We start from the raw sequence: 17453 nt of genomic DNA, 5'->3' as shown, positions 1-17453 counted from the left end.
AATTTGTTTTTTATTTACACCCATATTTATATTCTTTACGGTAAGGAAACTTTTTCAAGACTAAAGGGGAAATCTATATAACCAATGTATTTATAGTTTTTTTGCCATTTGACTACAAACAGTCGACCTTTAATGATCTAACAAAAAAATTATGACAGTAATAGTCAATTATCCCAGTTGCCTCCGACAGTAGAGCCTAACGTAGACCTTGCCTAAAGCATGAAAGAGTTAACTATCGACACAAAATCTCAAACATCTCCTAAGAAACTAGACCTAGCAGCATGAAGGAGTTAACTATAGACACAAAATCGCCAACATCTCCTAAAAAACTAGACCTAGCAATCAAATACTGTAAAGTACCATGGACCTCATTATTGAACTTGCATGCAAACGTTACAAGCGTCTACAGTAAACTGACATTGATACTATTAAAAACCTTGTATTTATAGTTTTAACCTCAGTTATCGTAAGAATGGAGTTTGAAGCACAATCGATTAAATTGCCAGTCTACAGTTTTGACACTCTTGTTCAAGATTGTAATAAGAAAACAGAAAATCGTCATGGAAATTTATTGCCAAATAGTGTGAGAGCAATATTTTGTGGACCGTCAAATTGTGGAAAGACAAATGCTTTACTTTTTTTTTAATACATCCCAATGGATTACGATTTGAAAATGTTTATGTGTACTCAAAATCGTTATATCAACCAAAATACAAATTTTTAGAAAACATTTTGCAACCAGTAGAGGGTGTTGGCTACTTTCCATTTAATGAACATGTTGATGTTGTAGAACCAAACAATGCGTTACCAAACTCAATATTTATATTTGATGACGTAGCATGTGAAAAACAAGATAATATTAAGGCCTTTTTTGCTATGGGAAGACACAAAGCTGTTGATTGCTTTTATTTATGTCAAACATATGCGCGCATTCCAAAACATTTAATACGTGACAATGTTAATTTACTAGTTTTATTCAAACAAGATGAAATGAATCTTAGACATATTTATGATGATCATGTAAATACTGATATGACATTTATGGAATTTAAAAAACTTTGCAACTCTTGTTGGAAAAATAAGCATGATTTTATTGTGATTGATAAAGATCGTGATATTAATGAAGGTAGATATAGAAAATGTTTTGATTGTTTTATAAAATTAGAGAAATTATATTCTTTATAAACAGTTTCATTCAAGACATTGGTCTATCAACATGTCTTCTACACACTTGAAACATTTGCGAAAACAAAAAGATATTCTTGGTCAAATTGCAAAAGCCAGTGATGCTATTTGACGAAAGCATAGACTGATGAAATTGGGCAAGGAAGAAATTGAACAGACTGTAAATAATACCTTTAAACCTATAGTGACACCAATTCAGAAATTAGTTGACGACATTGAAATTGTTAAACAAATTCGACCAGTAAAAATTGAAGGAGAGGGAGACCTTCCCTTAGAGTTTGAAGAAGAAGATCAAGAAGTTAAGAGAGAGAATGAATCATTTTTAAGAGATGACTTATCATTTGCAACAGCTGCTGATGATGACGATAACAGTGATGATTTTGATGATGATGATGGAGATGGAGATAAATCAGAGAAAGATGGTGCTATTTTATATCTTCAAATGTTGAATGAAAAGGGAAAAGATTTAGATCCTTCATATGGAGTTCGTAAATTATCTAAAGGCCAATTAATGATTGGTAATTCAGGAATAAATTTTGAACAAAATAATATTAGTGTAGGTAATAAAACATATCCTGCAACGAAAGGTTTACTTGAGCTTTTATTCAAAAAAGTTCCAGAAGAAGCTGTTTTAAGTGTAGTTGATCGGGAAAATTATAAAAATATTGTAATATCAACTAATGCTCATAAAAAATATTACAAAGCAGATGGCGCTGTTAGAGAGAAAAAGAGTTTAAAATATCTAAACTATATAGCAGTACATTCTGGTGAAGGTTTAATTCCAGAATATATGACTCAACAAGAAGATACAAAAATTGATTATGTTTATTGGGATGATCCTAATGAATTGGTTGATCGTTTAAGATTGCTCTTGGCATCTCAAGCAGCTGGAAATCCCAGTCATAATAATGAGATTATATCAATTATTGAAGAGTTGAGGGAAGCTGGAATTGTTTATTAATTAACAGTTGTAGAAATTTTTATCATTTTCATGATAAGTATCGACATATTCGGACGTCAGTTCAAAAGCACAGAAACTTCAAAACGAGGTCCACCAGGACTTGGTTTTAAGTTGACTGCTGAAGGAGATTTTAATATTGAAAATAAGAAACTTTGTAACGTAGCTAATGCTGAGAACAACGATGATGCAGTAAACTTGAATACTGTAAACAAAGTTATTGAATCTGAAGCGAACGCCATCTATGATGTAATCGGTTCCGTGAGAAATGATGTAAATGACAATGTAGTAAAGATTTTAGATTTAGAAGATTTGATAAAAAAATATTTTGAAAATCTAAGAATCAGTATTGAAAGAAATATAGAGATGATGTCTACCATCAAAGACATTATTTTACAATTAGACAGCAGACTGCGCACACTTGAAGGTAATTAGCAATGGAGGATCAAAAAATACAGTTGGTGAAAGAGTTACATAAACCATCGAGAAAAAATTATTAGCGAAGAAGTGTTGACATTCGAGGTATTGACGAGACTTGGCAAGCTGATCTTGTAGAAATGCAACCTTATGCGAGAGAAAATATAGGTTACAAGTACCTGTTAACCGTCATTGATACATTTTCAAAGTTTGCCTGGGCTGTTCCAGTAGAGTCCAAAAAAGGTGAAGATGTGACTGCGGCAATGAAATCTATTTTAATTAAAAAACGCATACCGAAAAATCTGCAAGTAGATAAAGGAAAAGAATTTTATAATTCACATTTTGAAAATCTTATTAAAAATTATAACATTAATTTGTATTCTACTCATAGTAATTTGAAAGCGTCAATTTGTGAACGATTTAATCGTACTTTGAAGAATAAAATGTGGATGCAATTTAGTTTACGCGGTAATTACAGGTGGATAGATATATTAAGTGATTTAGTAAATGCGTATAATAATAGTAAACATCGAACAATAAAAATGAAACCAATAGATGTAAATGCTCAAAATGAAAATAATTTGTTGTTTAATGTATTTAAAAAAGTTGCAGTAAACAGGCAATATAACAAATTTAAAGTTGGAGATAGAGTACGTATAAGTAAAGTTAAACATGTTTTTGAGAAAGGTTATACACCAAATTGGACTACAGAAATATTTACTATAAGCGATGTAAAAAATACTAATCCAATAACATATATCTTGAAGGATTATCAGGAAAATCTAATAAGTGGATGTTTTTACGAGCAAGAACTTTCTAAAGGTAAATATCCAGATGTATATTCAGTTGAAAAAGTATTAAAAAAACGAGGATCTAATGTATTTGTAAAATGGTTAGGTTTTGATAATTCTCATAACAGTTGGATAAACGAATCTGAATTATAATGTATTTGAGAAAGGTTTAAAATAAAAATAAATTGAATTGTATGCATTCTTGTATTTATTTATCCTCTCTTTACAATAATTTACCATTTATACATTGAATATTTGACATTTGTTGAATAGCTTCATTTGATATTTGTTTACAGTGAAATGTGACAAGTTCCAGCAATAATGTCTCTAAATTTAAAACATTAGTTCTTCCCATCACTTTTTGAAGTATTCTACTGTAATGTTTTTTAATAAAATCCGTGGCATGTTTTGTAGACTTTACATTATTTTTAAAGATTAATTCTGCAATAAACTTTACAATTATATCTTTACTATACTGCAAATTGAATTTTGATAGTTCTACATATTTTTGTTCAACACAAGGAATAAGTTTATTAAAAATTGCAAATGAAGTTTCACTAAATGTAAATGATTGATCTAAACGCTCAATTGATATTAAACGATATGTAACACTAAAACGTATTGTAAACGTTTCACAATCCAGCACTGTTGCATCACAATCTCCGTTGAAAAATCGCATGATATGTTTTACTGCATCACACAATAGGCGCCATTCTTGAAGCTCCAAAGACAATGATACTCGTGGATGGCTGCTTCTTAGTTGAATTTTAAGTATTATATTCCCATTTATGTCTAGTTCTGCTCCAACGACAACTTGTTTTGTAAATGATGGATTCAAGTTGTAAATTTTAGATAATAACATTTCTCCACATGGTAAATATGACATTTTATGTCTTCTACTGGTCAACTCCCTCAGGAACAAACTCTATCTGATTGTAAGGTCCTCCACGATTTCTTAAATATACACCACCTCTGACAGCTTCAGCTTTTAGACTGTTGAAAAGATTTGCATCCTCTTCAAATATTTTTAGCATTCTTGGTGGTAGGAAAATGTTAAATTCATTATTTATTTCAGCAACAATTTTCGGACCAAATTTCGTATCAATTTTTCGAATGTCTGTTACTTTATAGAATGCATCGATGATTAACTCCTTTGTTGTTTTGGTGACAAAGACTTTGCTTGCTTTGTTTAACTTATCAAAATTCATTTTTATCACTTAAATTTAAATTTTCAAATTTTTTTATTAAAATATTTAACTGCGACCTTGCTTCAATTAAACTATTAACTTTATGTATTTCTTGAATTAATTTGTTCAAGCGCACTTGAATTTCACGACGTTGTTCTGCTAATATGTTCATTAACCAACTTAAACTGCAGGAATGATTTCGTTTATAAAAATTGCCCTCTTTATATACATGAGATATGACCTATTTGACCTTCAAGTTAATTATAGATTTCTTGGAATTTCGGTAAGATCAAAAGCATTCTTATGAAAAGAACCAAAAATGTTTGTAAAAATTCCTTAGATAAGAATCTAATAAACAGTGATTTGCAATATTTAGACAAAAATAATAATTATTCCAAGAATAAAATAAGTAAAAAACAAAAACAGGAAATACCAATGATAATGAGTCATCAATAAAAAATTCCGAAATTCTGAGTCATCAACCCCTATTTTGGGAAAAACAAAGAAATTATGTGTCATCATTGAAGAATGCACCATGTAAAAAAACAAAAACAGGGAATACCAATGATAATGAGTCATCAACCCCATTTTGCGAAAAACAAAGAAATTATGCGTCATCGTTAAAGAATGCATCCTGTAAAAAACAAAAACAGGAAATTCCAATAAAAAATTCCAAAATTCTGAGCCATCAACCCCTATGGAAAATTCTAGGATTGTTTTATAATTCCAAGAAATTAGATAAATTCCAAGAATCACATTTGCATCATGATCTCAATACCCCCCCCCCGAAAATTCTAGGAAGTATGACGTCATATCCGGCTCAGCATAACAGTCTGAATATTCCCCCCCATGGTTTGAGTCTTGGCTAAGAGGTTTGAGTCTGGGCTAAAAGTGTCGGTAACATGTCGGTGCAGGGATCTGTGTCTAGAACCCTCCCTGTATATCTACTCTGTTAAAAGTTAAAAATGTTCAATTCTTCTCAATTCCTTACTTCTTACTGGGTAACTACTAAAATTAATTAAATCTATTTATAATGATAAGTAAATAATTAGAAGTTAATATCAATTATATCAAAAATAATTCTTTATTTTAATGTAAAGAATTTTACAAGAAAATAACTAAAATCAATAAATTCTGGTTTATACATATTAAAATTTTTATAGTTATCCACCATCGGAGGCCAAAATCGCATTAGCGAAAGCGATCGTAACAGAATTTCCTCGACTGAAAGACAAAGATTCTAAAAAAGGATATGTAAGGATATTCTTGATTATAATAAATACGTGTTAATTTGTAGAAATATCTATACTTTAAAAAACAGTTTTAATTTAACTAAATAATTTTCAGGAGCATTACTACGATGAACTATCCAAACGAGGTTTCATTGAGTACAGATTATGGACTGTTCGAAAACATGAAAATCCTGAAAGAAAGGTTTATAAAACTAAACCTCGAAATTCAACTAATGCGATTGAAAAGCAAATGATCCCCGATGAACATCACATTTATAATTAAACAGACAAAATTACTTTTTCAAAATTCCCCGATTTTCCCAATACAAATTTCTCATTTTCTCTGACTAACAAATTTTTTTATTTTGAATGGAAATAGCATAAAAAGCCTTATACTTTGTATTTAGCAAAAGTTACATCTATTTTCAAGAAAGAGATTGATCTTGCTTTCTCATATGAGGAATCTTTGTATTTATTAAGTCACAAGAATTATTATATATCTTTAGAAGCCGAATTCTCTAAATTTTTAATCTTTCTAAAAAAATCCTGACTTTTCTCGGACTTACGATTAGCTCAAATAATGTTTGTTCAAGGTTAATATTAGAAAATTAAATTAAATTATTATCAATAAAATTTAATTAAAAATTAAATAAATAAATAAAAATAATATTAATTAAATTAAATTAAATTGAATTATTATTAGAAAATTTATTAACACACTTATTTTTACTGCACATATTTTTCAAATATAGGAAGAGTTTTCTGTTATAAAGATGTAAATGGTTAAGTAGAGTCATTTAAAACAAAAATAATTATTATTACTTAAAATAATTGTCATTTTTAATAATTTTCAAAATTATTTACAAAGTTTTCCAAATAATTATTAACAAATTAGTTAAATAAATTAAAATCATTTAAATAAATAATATGAATGTTTCTTAAAAGATATCTTTTGGATGAAGTTTGAAAATCCTTCTATTAATGTTAAACATCAAATAGAAAGATATTTACTGGAAACATTACCAAACCGCAGAAATTGGATTTTAAATACTGGTCTCTCTATTTCGGAAATTTTCAACGAATATCCACGACTTCTTGACTATAATGGGGAAATGGTAAGATCATAATTGGATTTTCTGAGTAATTATTTATATTAATGACAACCTTTGTTTTAGATCAAGAACGATTTTCAATGGCTATTTAAAGAAAAAAGTGACAATTTCTTAAACAAATTTTCTTCCTACTACGTTCCACGTATTATTCAATATTGCAAAATACATTGTGCTGATTTATATGAGCGTTTTTATAACGTAAATGATGGTAAGATATACGCTTAAAATTTAAAACAATTTTAATATCTTTTCACATTCTTTATAAAATAATTGTACATTTTGTATATGGCCTAAAAGCTATATTAATGCTGGTATACTTACTACCAAGCAATAACGCATTGGCTACACGGAAAAAATTAATTTAGTACATTTTACGAAACTAATTTTGGAATAGCGGATACGGAGAGAAGTTTAGTATAAGATAAAACAGAATCAATAGTAATATAATTATGATGACTGCGTTTCTCGAAAACACAAAAAAAATTCTATGGAATTCACAAATGATCGGTTGGACGTTCTAATTCAAGAGTTTTGTAAAATGTTTAGCCTGAAGCGCATGCGCCACGGAAAAAAATATTCACGGAGAAAAAAACGAATAAAGCAGAAAAAAGAATTTCTTAATGTACCAATGAGCTCTCAAGACCATTTTTTCTCGTCTTCTATAGGAGATAGATGATTGGTTCGACACATGTAACTGCACTCTACAACGCAATGGTTCGCTTGGATTGGCTTATTTTATTCTGACACTAACTTAACGTAAATACGCATACATATAAACGAATTCTGACGCAACGCACATACAATATAACTCGCACTTGTAGATGAAAGAATTGAGTTTCTTTATATACTAACTGAGGAGATTAAAACTGCGCTTGTGAGAAATGTCAATATACTGAATATTAATTTTTTAAAAAATCATTTTTTTAAAAGTTATACAAAATATTTTATAGTTTTTAAAATAACATTTTTTAATTATAATTGGTTATAAAATCTCTATAAAATTTTTCAATTTTTAAAAAATAATTTTATTCTTAATTTTAAATTATAAATAAATTGCAAAAAATTTTCAAAATTAAATTCAAACTCAAAAAATTTTAATATTAAATTGTCTAAAATTTGAAGTAATAACAGTTAAAACTAATAAAAATTAGAATTAATTAAAATTTTGAGAAATTAATATATAATATATATATATATATATTTATTGTCATCGGTAAATATTATGATAAACTATGAAATTTATTGGAATGTAAATTAAAAGAAATTAATAATAATTAAAAGTTTGGATTACAAAATCACATAAAAAATGTTACGAATTTGGAACAATGAAATGTGAAATACGTAAAAGAAAACAATTATCCAAATGTTACCGACAGGTAAAGCAGTTCTCTTTTTCCTTCCACATGATCTCTATATACAGCAGACAAGTTAATACCGACGCGACGAGACAAGCTTCAACATATCTATTTATAACGCGACTTTTGGTACACACCGTATAGAATTTAACGAAACTCTGTGTTCGAGAATTCACGATAGACAGCAAAGTGAAAACTCAAACCACGCGTTTTTAGATTGCACGAAACATTTTTACCATTTTCTGATAAAATGTTCACCAGAAAATACGAAACATTTCTACATTCAAGCTTGTTTTATAAATAACAACACTGGTTGCAGTTTCTCGAAAATTGTTCTGCTTAAAGTAGTGAAAGTTTCTGGGTTTTTGAAAAACTTCGTCAAGGAATCTTAAATATCCGCTAGTGCGAAATTAGTTTCGTAAAATCTGCTAAACTTATTTTTTCCGTGTAACAGAAAAACAGATTTGGAAAAGAAAAATGTAAAGGGCAAAGGATAGAAACGAGTAAGATAAACTAAATTTAAGTTTAATCAGGAGTTTTAATAATTACGGTCTAAAAATATATAATTATATAAAATTTTATTTTTTAGCTGAGAAGTATGAATGAGTCGAACGATAAAGAGAACGACAATGAAAAATCAGGGAACGTCGTAGTTGATCCCAGCTGTTTGTTGGTCCAAATTGTGAAAGTATGTACATTTAATTATGTATACAAGTTACTGCTTAAACAAATTAAGATTTAATATTATTATTCAATATATTTATAAATTTTTTGCAGGAAAATACCAATTTATCAGTCTCCATAGAAGATTTTACTGCTCAAGCTGGCACAAATATTCAGCCTTATATTATTTGCGTTAAGGGGTTACACCACTGTAGACATTAAAAAATTTTTTTTTATTTTTTATTAGCTTAAAAAATTTTTTGAACCTTCTAGAATAAGGAAAAAAAGGATTTATACATGTCTGAAATCGATTTCATTGAAATTTCAAGCTTTTTTACCGGAGAAGAATTTTAACTTACATAAAACATGCATTACAAAAATGGCTCCAGTGCGGACATTTTGGAATATTTATTAATTAAAATTTGTAATTTTTAAGTTGAATATATAAGTTAATAACTACTTAAAATATTGTTACTGTATTTCCTTTCCTTACACTAAAAAAAAAAATTATTGAACAAATGCTTCTTACAGCCCGCTGTAGTAGTGTTGCTCTTTTAACGCGTTTTTCTCAAAACACAGTTTTTGAAATCTGCAAGCAGTATAACTCAAACAATTTTCAATATTTTCAATCGGGTTTTTTTATTACATTTCTAAAATTAAATTTTGAACAGAAATACGTAGGGGTTTTTTGATAAGTTAATTTACACAATTGTTATAAACAATTAAGTGTCGTTTTTTTAGTCGAAAAATGAGTTTTTTCTTCAAATGCTTGCCAATTACACAAAAATCAATATTTTTAAAATCCCCTACGTATTTCTGTAGCTATTCTCATGTAAATTAAGAAAAAAAATTTATTTGTTTCTAGACTGAAATTTACATTACTTATACTGCTTGCCGTAGAGCTCCTGGGAAAAAATATGCATTACTAAAATGGTTCCTGTGCCACCATTTTGGAATATTTATTAATAAAAATTTGTAATTTTTTACTTGAATATACAGTCAATAACTTCCTAAAACATTATAACTATATGTCATTTCCTTCCATTCAAAAAAAATTTACTTTTAGGGTTCCGTACCCCGGTAGGAACCCTATTGGAACGGTTACAAAAATGACCATGTACCCCCCCTCTAGCACTCACAGTTTTACACCTAGAGAGCTAAAATTTCGTACACGTATGTATTTTCACGCGTAGATTACAGGAAAAATATAGCGAACGTGATTGGGATTGATCTTCATAGAGTTTTCGACGAAAAACATTAAATTTTGGCCATTTTTTGCAAAAAAAGGCATGTACCCCCCCCCTAGCGCTCACAGTTTTTTACCTAGAAAGTTGAAAATTGGTATGCATATGTATTTTCAAAAATGGATTAAAGGAAAAATATAGCGAACACATTTGGTATTGATCTTCATTCTGTTTTTATCGAAAAAGTCAAAAATTTTGAAAATTTCGAAAAAAATCCATGTACCCCCCCCCCTGGCGCCTACATTTTTTTACCTGGAGAGCTGAAAATTGGCATACTTATTCGTTTTTACGCATAGATTACAGGAAAAATATAGCGGAAGTGATGAGAATTGATCTTCATGGTGTTTTCATCGAAAAACTAAAATCTCTTTTTGCAAGCTCGAAAATACTTTAACCCTTGCTGGTTCTCTCAATTCTTAATCTAGTGGACTGGCGTTATACATTTTTATTTGTTTTTTCGTGCAGATTTCAACAAACATACAGAAAAAATTATTGGAATTCATCTTCATATTTTTTTTTGCGAAAAACTAAAAAAATTTTTCGTTTTTTAAAAAAAAGTGTGTACCCCCCCCTTGGTTTTTACAATTCTTGGCCTATTGGACTGCAGTTTTGCTTATTTTATGTATTTTCGTGTGTAGATTTCAGGAAAAATATAGCGAACATGATTGGATTTGATCTTCATATTTTTTTCATCGAAAAACTCAAAGTTTTTAAAAATTTCGTCAAAAAAGCGTTTATTTCACCCTAGCACTCACAGTTTTTTACCTAAAGAGCTGAAAATTGGTACACTTTTGTATTTTCACGTGTAGATTACAGGTAAAATATAGTGGAAATAATTAGAATTGATCTTCATTGCGTTTTGAGCGAAAACCTAAATTTTGTTTTTCAATTTTTGATAATAATTATACCTATGCTAGTTCTCTCAATTCTTAGTCTAGTGGACTGGCGTTATACATTTTTATTTATTTTTTCGTGTAGATTTCAACAAACATACAGAAAAAATTATTGGAGTTCATCTTCATATTTTTTTGCGAAAAACTAAAAAAATTTTTCGTTTTAGAAAAAAAGTGTGAACCCCCCCTCCCTTAGTTTTTACAATTCTTGGCCTATTGGACTACAGTTTTGCTTATTTGATGTATTTTCAAGTGTAAATTTCAGGAAAAATACACCGAACATAATTGGATTTTATCTTCATATTTTTTTTTAGCGAAAAACTCAAAATTTTTTTAAATTTCGTCAAAAAAACGTGTTTTTTACCCTAGCGCCCACAGTTTTTTATGTGAAGAGATGAAAATTAGTTATTTATTTATTTTCACCTGTAGATTACAGAAAAAATACAGCGAAAAATATTGGAGTTGATCTTTATATTTTTTCCAGCAAAAAAGTAGAAGTTTTAAACGAGGGTACGGAACCCTCGGTTTTAGTACGAGTTCTACTCGCACTTGTCCGGTTTTTTAAATTTTATTTTGTTCTAAACTTGGAATACCCAAAAGGTTTAGAAAACTTTTACAACTTTATTGAGTGCTACTTATATGGTTTTAACATACAAAAGCCCGAAATGCTATTCCTCTCTCCATGTTAATCTGTGCAACTTAACTTTGGACACAGATAATTAATTATTAAGATTTTGGTTTATTCACACTTCGTTTTATGAAAGATATATAATTGCACGCGATGCTTTGAAAAAAAATAAAAACTATGATCTTTCTTCTTGTAATAAAAATATATAAATAATAAACTTATTTGAACTTAAATAAATGTAGTTCTTTCTCGAGTTCTTTATAAATTAATGACTTAAAAATTGTCAGAAAAGTTTAAAAACTGAATAGTACTTTTTCAAAACACTCGCTGATTCGCAGCTGCATACTTATAGCTATTTGAATCAGCGACTATACACTGCCAATCAGCGAGTTTTAGCTGATTCAAATTTAGAGAGCAGACTGAAAGAATTTTTGGGAGGCTGCAGGCTTTACATGAGTGCCGCTAGAGCTCGCTGCCTCAAGCTCGCAGTTAACCATAAAAAGGCGAGAATCTACTCCCGAAAGATAAGCAGCAACTCCTCAGGGGCAGCTTTCGGGAGTAGATGCTCGCTTTTTTGAGGTGATCTGCGAGCCCTGTGCAAGGGGCACTAATTTCGGACATGAAAAGCCAGCAGCCTGCCTAAAATTCTTTCAGTGCAGAGAAATATTTACTTTTGGCCTCTAAAAACCAATGTGCCTATTTTTTCCTTGTAAATCTTGCATATAATAATTAAACATATTGCAGTAAAAACTAAACATTTTTCTCTTTGGAACCCCATCTCTATAACTAACTGTTTCTGAGATATTCCATTTGTAACAACTGCACAGCGTAACAATGGGAAATTGCCAATGGTCACCATTGGCTAAATAATGGACTAATATTGGCTGCTAACAGTTTTTTCTTGGTCAAACATTGACAACCAATATTGGGCTATTATTGCCAGAGTCTTGGGATGATCACGACTTTGCCAAGCATTGGCAGCCAATATTGGATCACTATTGGCTGCCAAGACAAATGCCGGACTTTCCAAGCCTTGGTTATTTATTGGCAACAAAGATTGGACCAATATTAATGACCAATTATTTACCAATGCTTTAAAATTAAATTAATGCTTGGTTATTTCTTGGTTACCAATAGTGAACCAACGTTTGAAATCAATATTTTACAAATACCAACACATAGCATAAATTTTTCAAAAAAAAAATTAAATTACTAATCTTGAGAAGGGAAAATAATTAATTTAATTAGAACACTCTGTTAAAAACACAATGTGATAAAAATCAGACAAAGATAATGTTTGTCTAAGTTTGAGAATGTAAGCGTCTCATTTTCTTATATAGAACTGGTAAGGGTACAGTCACACGATCTAATGCATCTGCATGATGCATGCAGTAGTAGTGTTTAACATTGGCACTTATACTGGCGTTGCGCTGTGTATATTCGGCCAATGATGCATGCATGCAGAAACATTTGACCGTTCACACCTCCTTAATGCTTTCGTAAAATCATTTTTCTGGCGGGATATTTAAAATTGATTAAAATTTAAAAATAACGTATTACTAATTATTACAATAAACAAGTTGTTCATTTCATGACCATTTAGCTTCCTCAACATATAAAATATAAATTCGTGACGTAATTCACTTACAAAATTCTAGCAAACTCCATCTAAACATATGTATAAAATTAAATTTATCCCATAAAATCGGGAACATACACACACATTCATACAAACATTTATCAATTTTGTTTAAAAATAAAAAATTTATATTAATTTATTTTTATAACAATGTTTTTTTATGTTTAAAACTTTATTCTAATTTTAATCAAACATTATCATAAATAAATGATTTATAGATTCTAGTAATTTTTTCTTGTAAAAAACCTTTGTTATATCAAAAAATTTTTAAATTAAAAATTCGTTTTTAAAAAATTTTTTTAAAAAATTTAACAATGACAAGTCGATTTTAGAGGTCATTAAAATATTAAATTTATGTTAATTTAAATTTTTTTTAAAAATGAAAAAAATAATATAATAAATAATATAAAAAATATAAAAAAATTATAAAATAATATAATATAATAAGAATAATATAATTTTAATATTTATTAATATTTATTATTATTATTATTATTTAATATTTATTATGCTTGATTGGCTACCTCCTCGCGGTGCATCTTGGAAACAATATCATTAAATTCTTTATTTCAAGCTTTATTAAACAATTTCAATAAATTCAAAAAATTAAAAAATTTTAAATGTACTTTGATGATATTGGCTAAAATCCAATCAAACATATAAAATATTTACTAAAGTTAATAATAAATTCATTACTTCATTTTAGGTACAAATCTCCATGAAAACCAAATTATGATTTTTCAAAAGCATAACAATCAAAGCATACATTCTTCTTAAGGAAATTTCTTTTTGATGCAGCAAGATATATTCATAAATTAAATGTAATTGTATTGCGGTTTGCAAACTTTTGCAATTCGAAATGATTCGAATTTTCTGTTGTCGAGTCGATTAATGTTCGGTTCGATTAAATACACACCTCTATTTCATATGCAAATTGCTTCTTTTTTATGATAGAATAATCATTTAAAAATATTAATATTAAATAAATTATGAAAAAATACAAAATTTGAATTTTTTGTGAAAAAGAAAAATTTCTATTAATTTTATAAATTTTGATAAAAAATATACTTTGTATACATCAATCGATTTGTTTTCTTGTCAGGAATGTAATTTTGAGAATAATTAATTAAAATATTAACAGATAAAAAAATTATTTACAAAAATACAAAAAAAAATTTTTTTTGAATTTTAAAAAAATTGTATAAAATTTTTTTTTTAGATATTTTTGAAAATCCTTGTGTCAGATTTTAGGTATTAATGACTGCAATAAACCTGCAAAATTTCAAGACAATCCATAAAAATTTGTTTGAGATAATTTGTACACAATTTTTGTGACATACACACACACATACACACATACACACACACATACATCTGGACATTTGCTCAGAATTGAATATACATATATGTTATAGATGAAAATGAGTCCATATAACCTTCTTTTGAAAAATTGAAAATCGTCACGAATGCAAAGCTTCCTTATGAGGAAGCAAAAATGAAAAAAAATTGAACGTTTATTATAAGGATTTAATTGTAAATAAATTTCTCTTATTTTTTGCCATATTTTAATATTGTGAATTTGTATTATTATTTAAAATATGTCACAAATTAAGAGAAATTTATTTACAATTAATTCTGTTAAAAATGTTCAATTAAAAATGGCTAATTTGTGAGACTGCGAAAATTAATTATGAGAAAAAGGGGAACCTCAAAACTATTACCAATTTACTTGTATAAAACACTTATTAATAAAATAAACTAACAAAATAGTACATAGTGGAATATCAATAATAATTGATAAACTCGTGAATTTAGTAAAATATAAAATGTAAATCACGGCGACTACCAGTACACGCGATCAGAGCACTTCCCGAAAAGCAACTAACTAAAAGGGTGATGCCAACACTGACGCATTCTAAGCCTACTCCCTTCTCTTCAGATCGGACAGTCGGGACTCTTTAAGAGTGGTCGCCGCGAATATAATTATTATTTAAGAAATGCGTCCGCAACATTCTCCCTCCAGTATTCCTGTGTATGTGTCTGCCTTGGTTTTGACATCAACCACTCTTACATGTCCATCTTTCCCTGGTACAACATGAGTAATTATTCCACGCAGCCATTGATTTCGTGGAAGTTGATTGTCCCAAATAATTACAAGGTTCCCCACTTTAAGATCTGCTTTTTGCTGGTGCCACTTGCTGTGTCGGTTGAGGGTTGGTACGTACTCTCGCACCCATCGTCGCCAAAATTGATCAGCAAGATGCTGAGCTTGGCGCCACTGCTTTCGAAGTATCAAGTAATCGGGAGTAAACCCGCCTGGTGCTCCATGGTATTTGTAAGGGCCTCTCCACATCAACAGAAAGTGGTTCGGTGTTAGACTCTCTTGGTCATTGAGATCATCTGAAACATAAGTAAGCGGTCGACAATTTACCGAATATTCCGCCTCGGCGAACAGTGTTTGAAGAATTTTTTCTTTTGGATGTTGCTCGTTTTACGGAACCAACGAGCCGCTTCCAGCAGCCACCCATGTAAGGAGCACCAGGGTGCCACTCAATTCCTTGTGTTGCCGTCTGCTGTTGGATTGTTGCTTGATTGAGATCATTAAGTGCTTCACGCAGCTCTCGATTAGCACCCACGAAGTTGGTTCCATTATCGGAGTAGATTTATCTCGGTTTTCCTCTTCTCGCCATCATTCGTCTTAGTGCCATTACTATCGAGTCCGTTGACAGGGAATTGGCGATTTCTAAGTGTACTGCTCGAATGTTAAGACAAGTGAAAAGGACTCCATACCTTTTCTCTCGACGTCTGCCAATTGTCACATAAAATGAATTAAAATAATCGACTCCAGTATTCGTAAACGGTTTTACAAGGTCTTGTGTTCGTAGGTCTGGAAGCGGAGCCATTTTTGGTACAATGGGCTTTGCTTTTCTTATTTTACAAAATTGACAGTCGTGACATACGGCTCTTACCCCACTCCGAATTTTGATGATCCAGTACCGTGATCGGAGGTCGTTTGCAACTCGTTCTCGTCCCTGATGCTCTGATTGTTGATGATAAGACAATATCAACAATTTTACGAGTTCCGGTGAAAGTTCTTTTAATCTCGATGATGATGGTAAGACGTTCCCTTGCTTCAGGTGACGCAGCTCCTGCTCAAAATCCATGAGTTGCGCCATTCTTAGGACATGAATTTCTCCCTGGTGAACTTCTTGAGCTGTCAACTCCTCTTCTAGATTGTCCTTGCTTCGATTTCGTATTTTCTTAATAAATCTCAGGAACCAGTCCATTGAACGGATTAGTCGTGACCACTTAGAAAATCTAGAACAGTCAAATGGAAATTTACTCGCCTCACTGATTACCAAGGTAAATTCTCTGCGTAATTCTTTGTCTATCTCCTCGCTCAGATATTTCTGCACTTCCATCGGCCAAAGATGCTCCTCGAGTAGCAGGAATTCAGGACCAGTTAGCCATCGACAATTGTTCGAAAGAGACAAGTGATCAGAGTCTCTGGTAGCGTCGTCGGCAACGTTATCGCTTGTCGGGGTCCAGCACCATTCTTGCACTCTCGTTGTTTCCAGGATTTCGGCTATGCGGTGCGCAACGAAGTGTTGATATTTCCTTGCGTCGGAATGTACCCACTTTAATACAGTTTGCGAATCTGTCCAAAACGTCCTTTTGGATATTTTTATTGAATGCTTCTCGATAATTGTTTGTGCCAATCTACTGCCCATGACTGCAGCCTAAAGTTCCAGCCTTGGGATGGTAAGTGGTTTCAGAGGTGCCACCCTACTCTTCGACATTACTAAAGCTATTCGCTTGCCGGTTTCCCCCTCCAGTCGAAGATAGGCGGCCGCGAATGCCTGCTCGCTTGCGTCGCAAAAAACGTGCAAATGTGCATCACCCAGCTTACCTATTCCCAGGGAATAAAAGCGAGAAATTCGAAGTTGACTTGCCTCCTGCACATCCTTCAGCCAGGTCTTCCACTTGATAAGCAGATTGTCATGAAGTAACGTGTCCCAGTCAATTCCTGCACGCCATATATCTAGCATTAAAATTTTTCCTCGGATGGTCATTACGGTCAGCAGCCCCAGAGGATCGAAAACAGACATAACCATTTTTAATACTTCTCTCTTCGTTGGTCGTTTTTCT

The 17453-nt window shown here is 30.6% G+C and overlaps 1 protein-coding gene across 1 annotated transcript; it reads right to left on the bottom strand.

Annotated features, from left to right (window-relative positions):
• Nucleotides 1–15967: 15967 nt before the first annotated feature.
• On the bottom strand, nt 15968–17035 carry LOC122501540. The gene has a single exon (XM_043611081.1). The coding sequence runs from the start codon at nt 17033–17035 to the stop codon at nt 15968–15970; it is 1068 nt and encodes a 355-aa protein (XP_043467016.1).
• Between the last annotated feature and the right edge of the window lie 418 nt (nt 17036–17453).

The sequence above is a fragment of the Leptopilina heterotoma genome, unplaced genomic scaffold, assembly GCF_015476425.1.
Source record: "Leptopilina heterotoma isolate Lh14 unplaced genomic scaffold, ASM1547642v1 Lhet_210, whole genome shotgun sequence".
Lineage (NCBI taxonomy): Eukaryota > Metazoa > Arthropoda > Insecta > Hymenoptera > Figitidae > Leptopilina > Leptopilina heterotoma.
The sequence above is the reverse complement of the archived record's forward strand: the minus strand, read 5'-3'. Positions and strand labels throughout refer to the sequence as shown.

Bases quoted from the DNA above. Each gene is read 5' to 3' on its own strand.
- LOC122501540 (XM_043611081.1), bottom strand. From the start codon at position 17,035: ATGGGCAGTAGATTGGCACAAACAATTATCGAGAAGCATTCAATAAAA.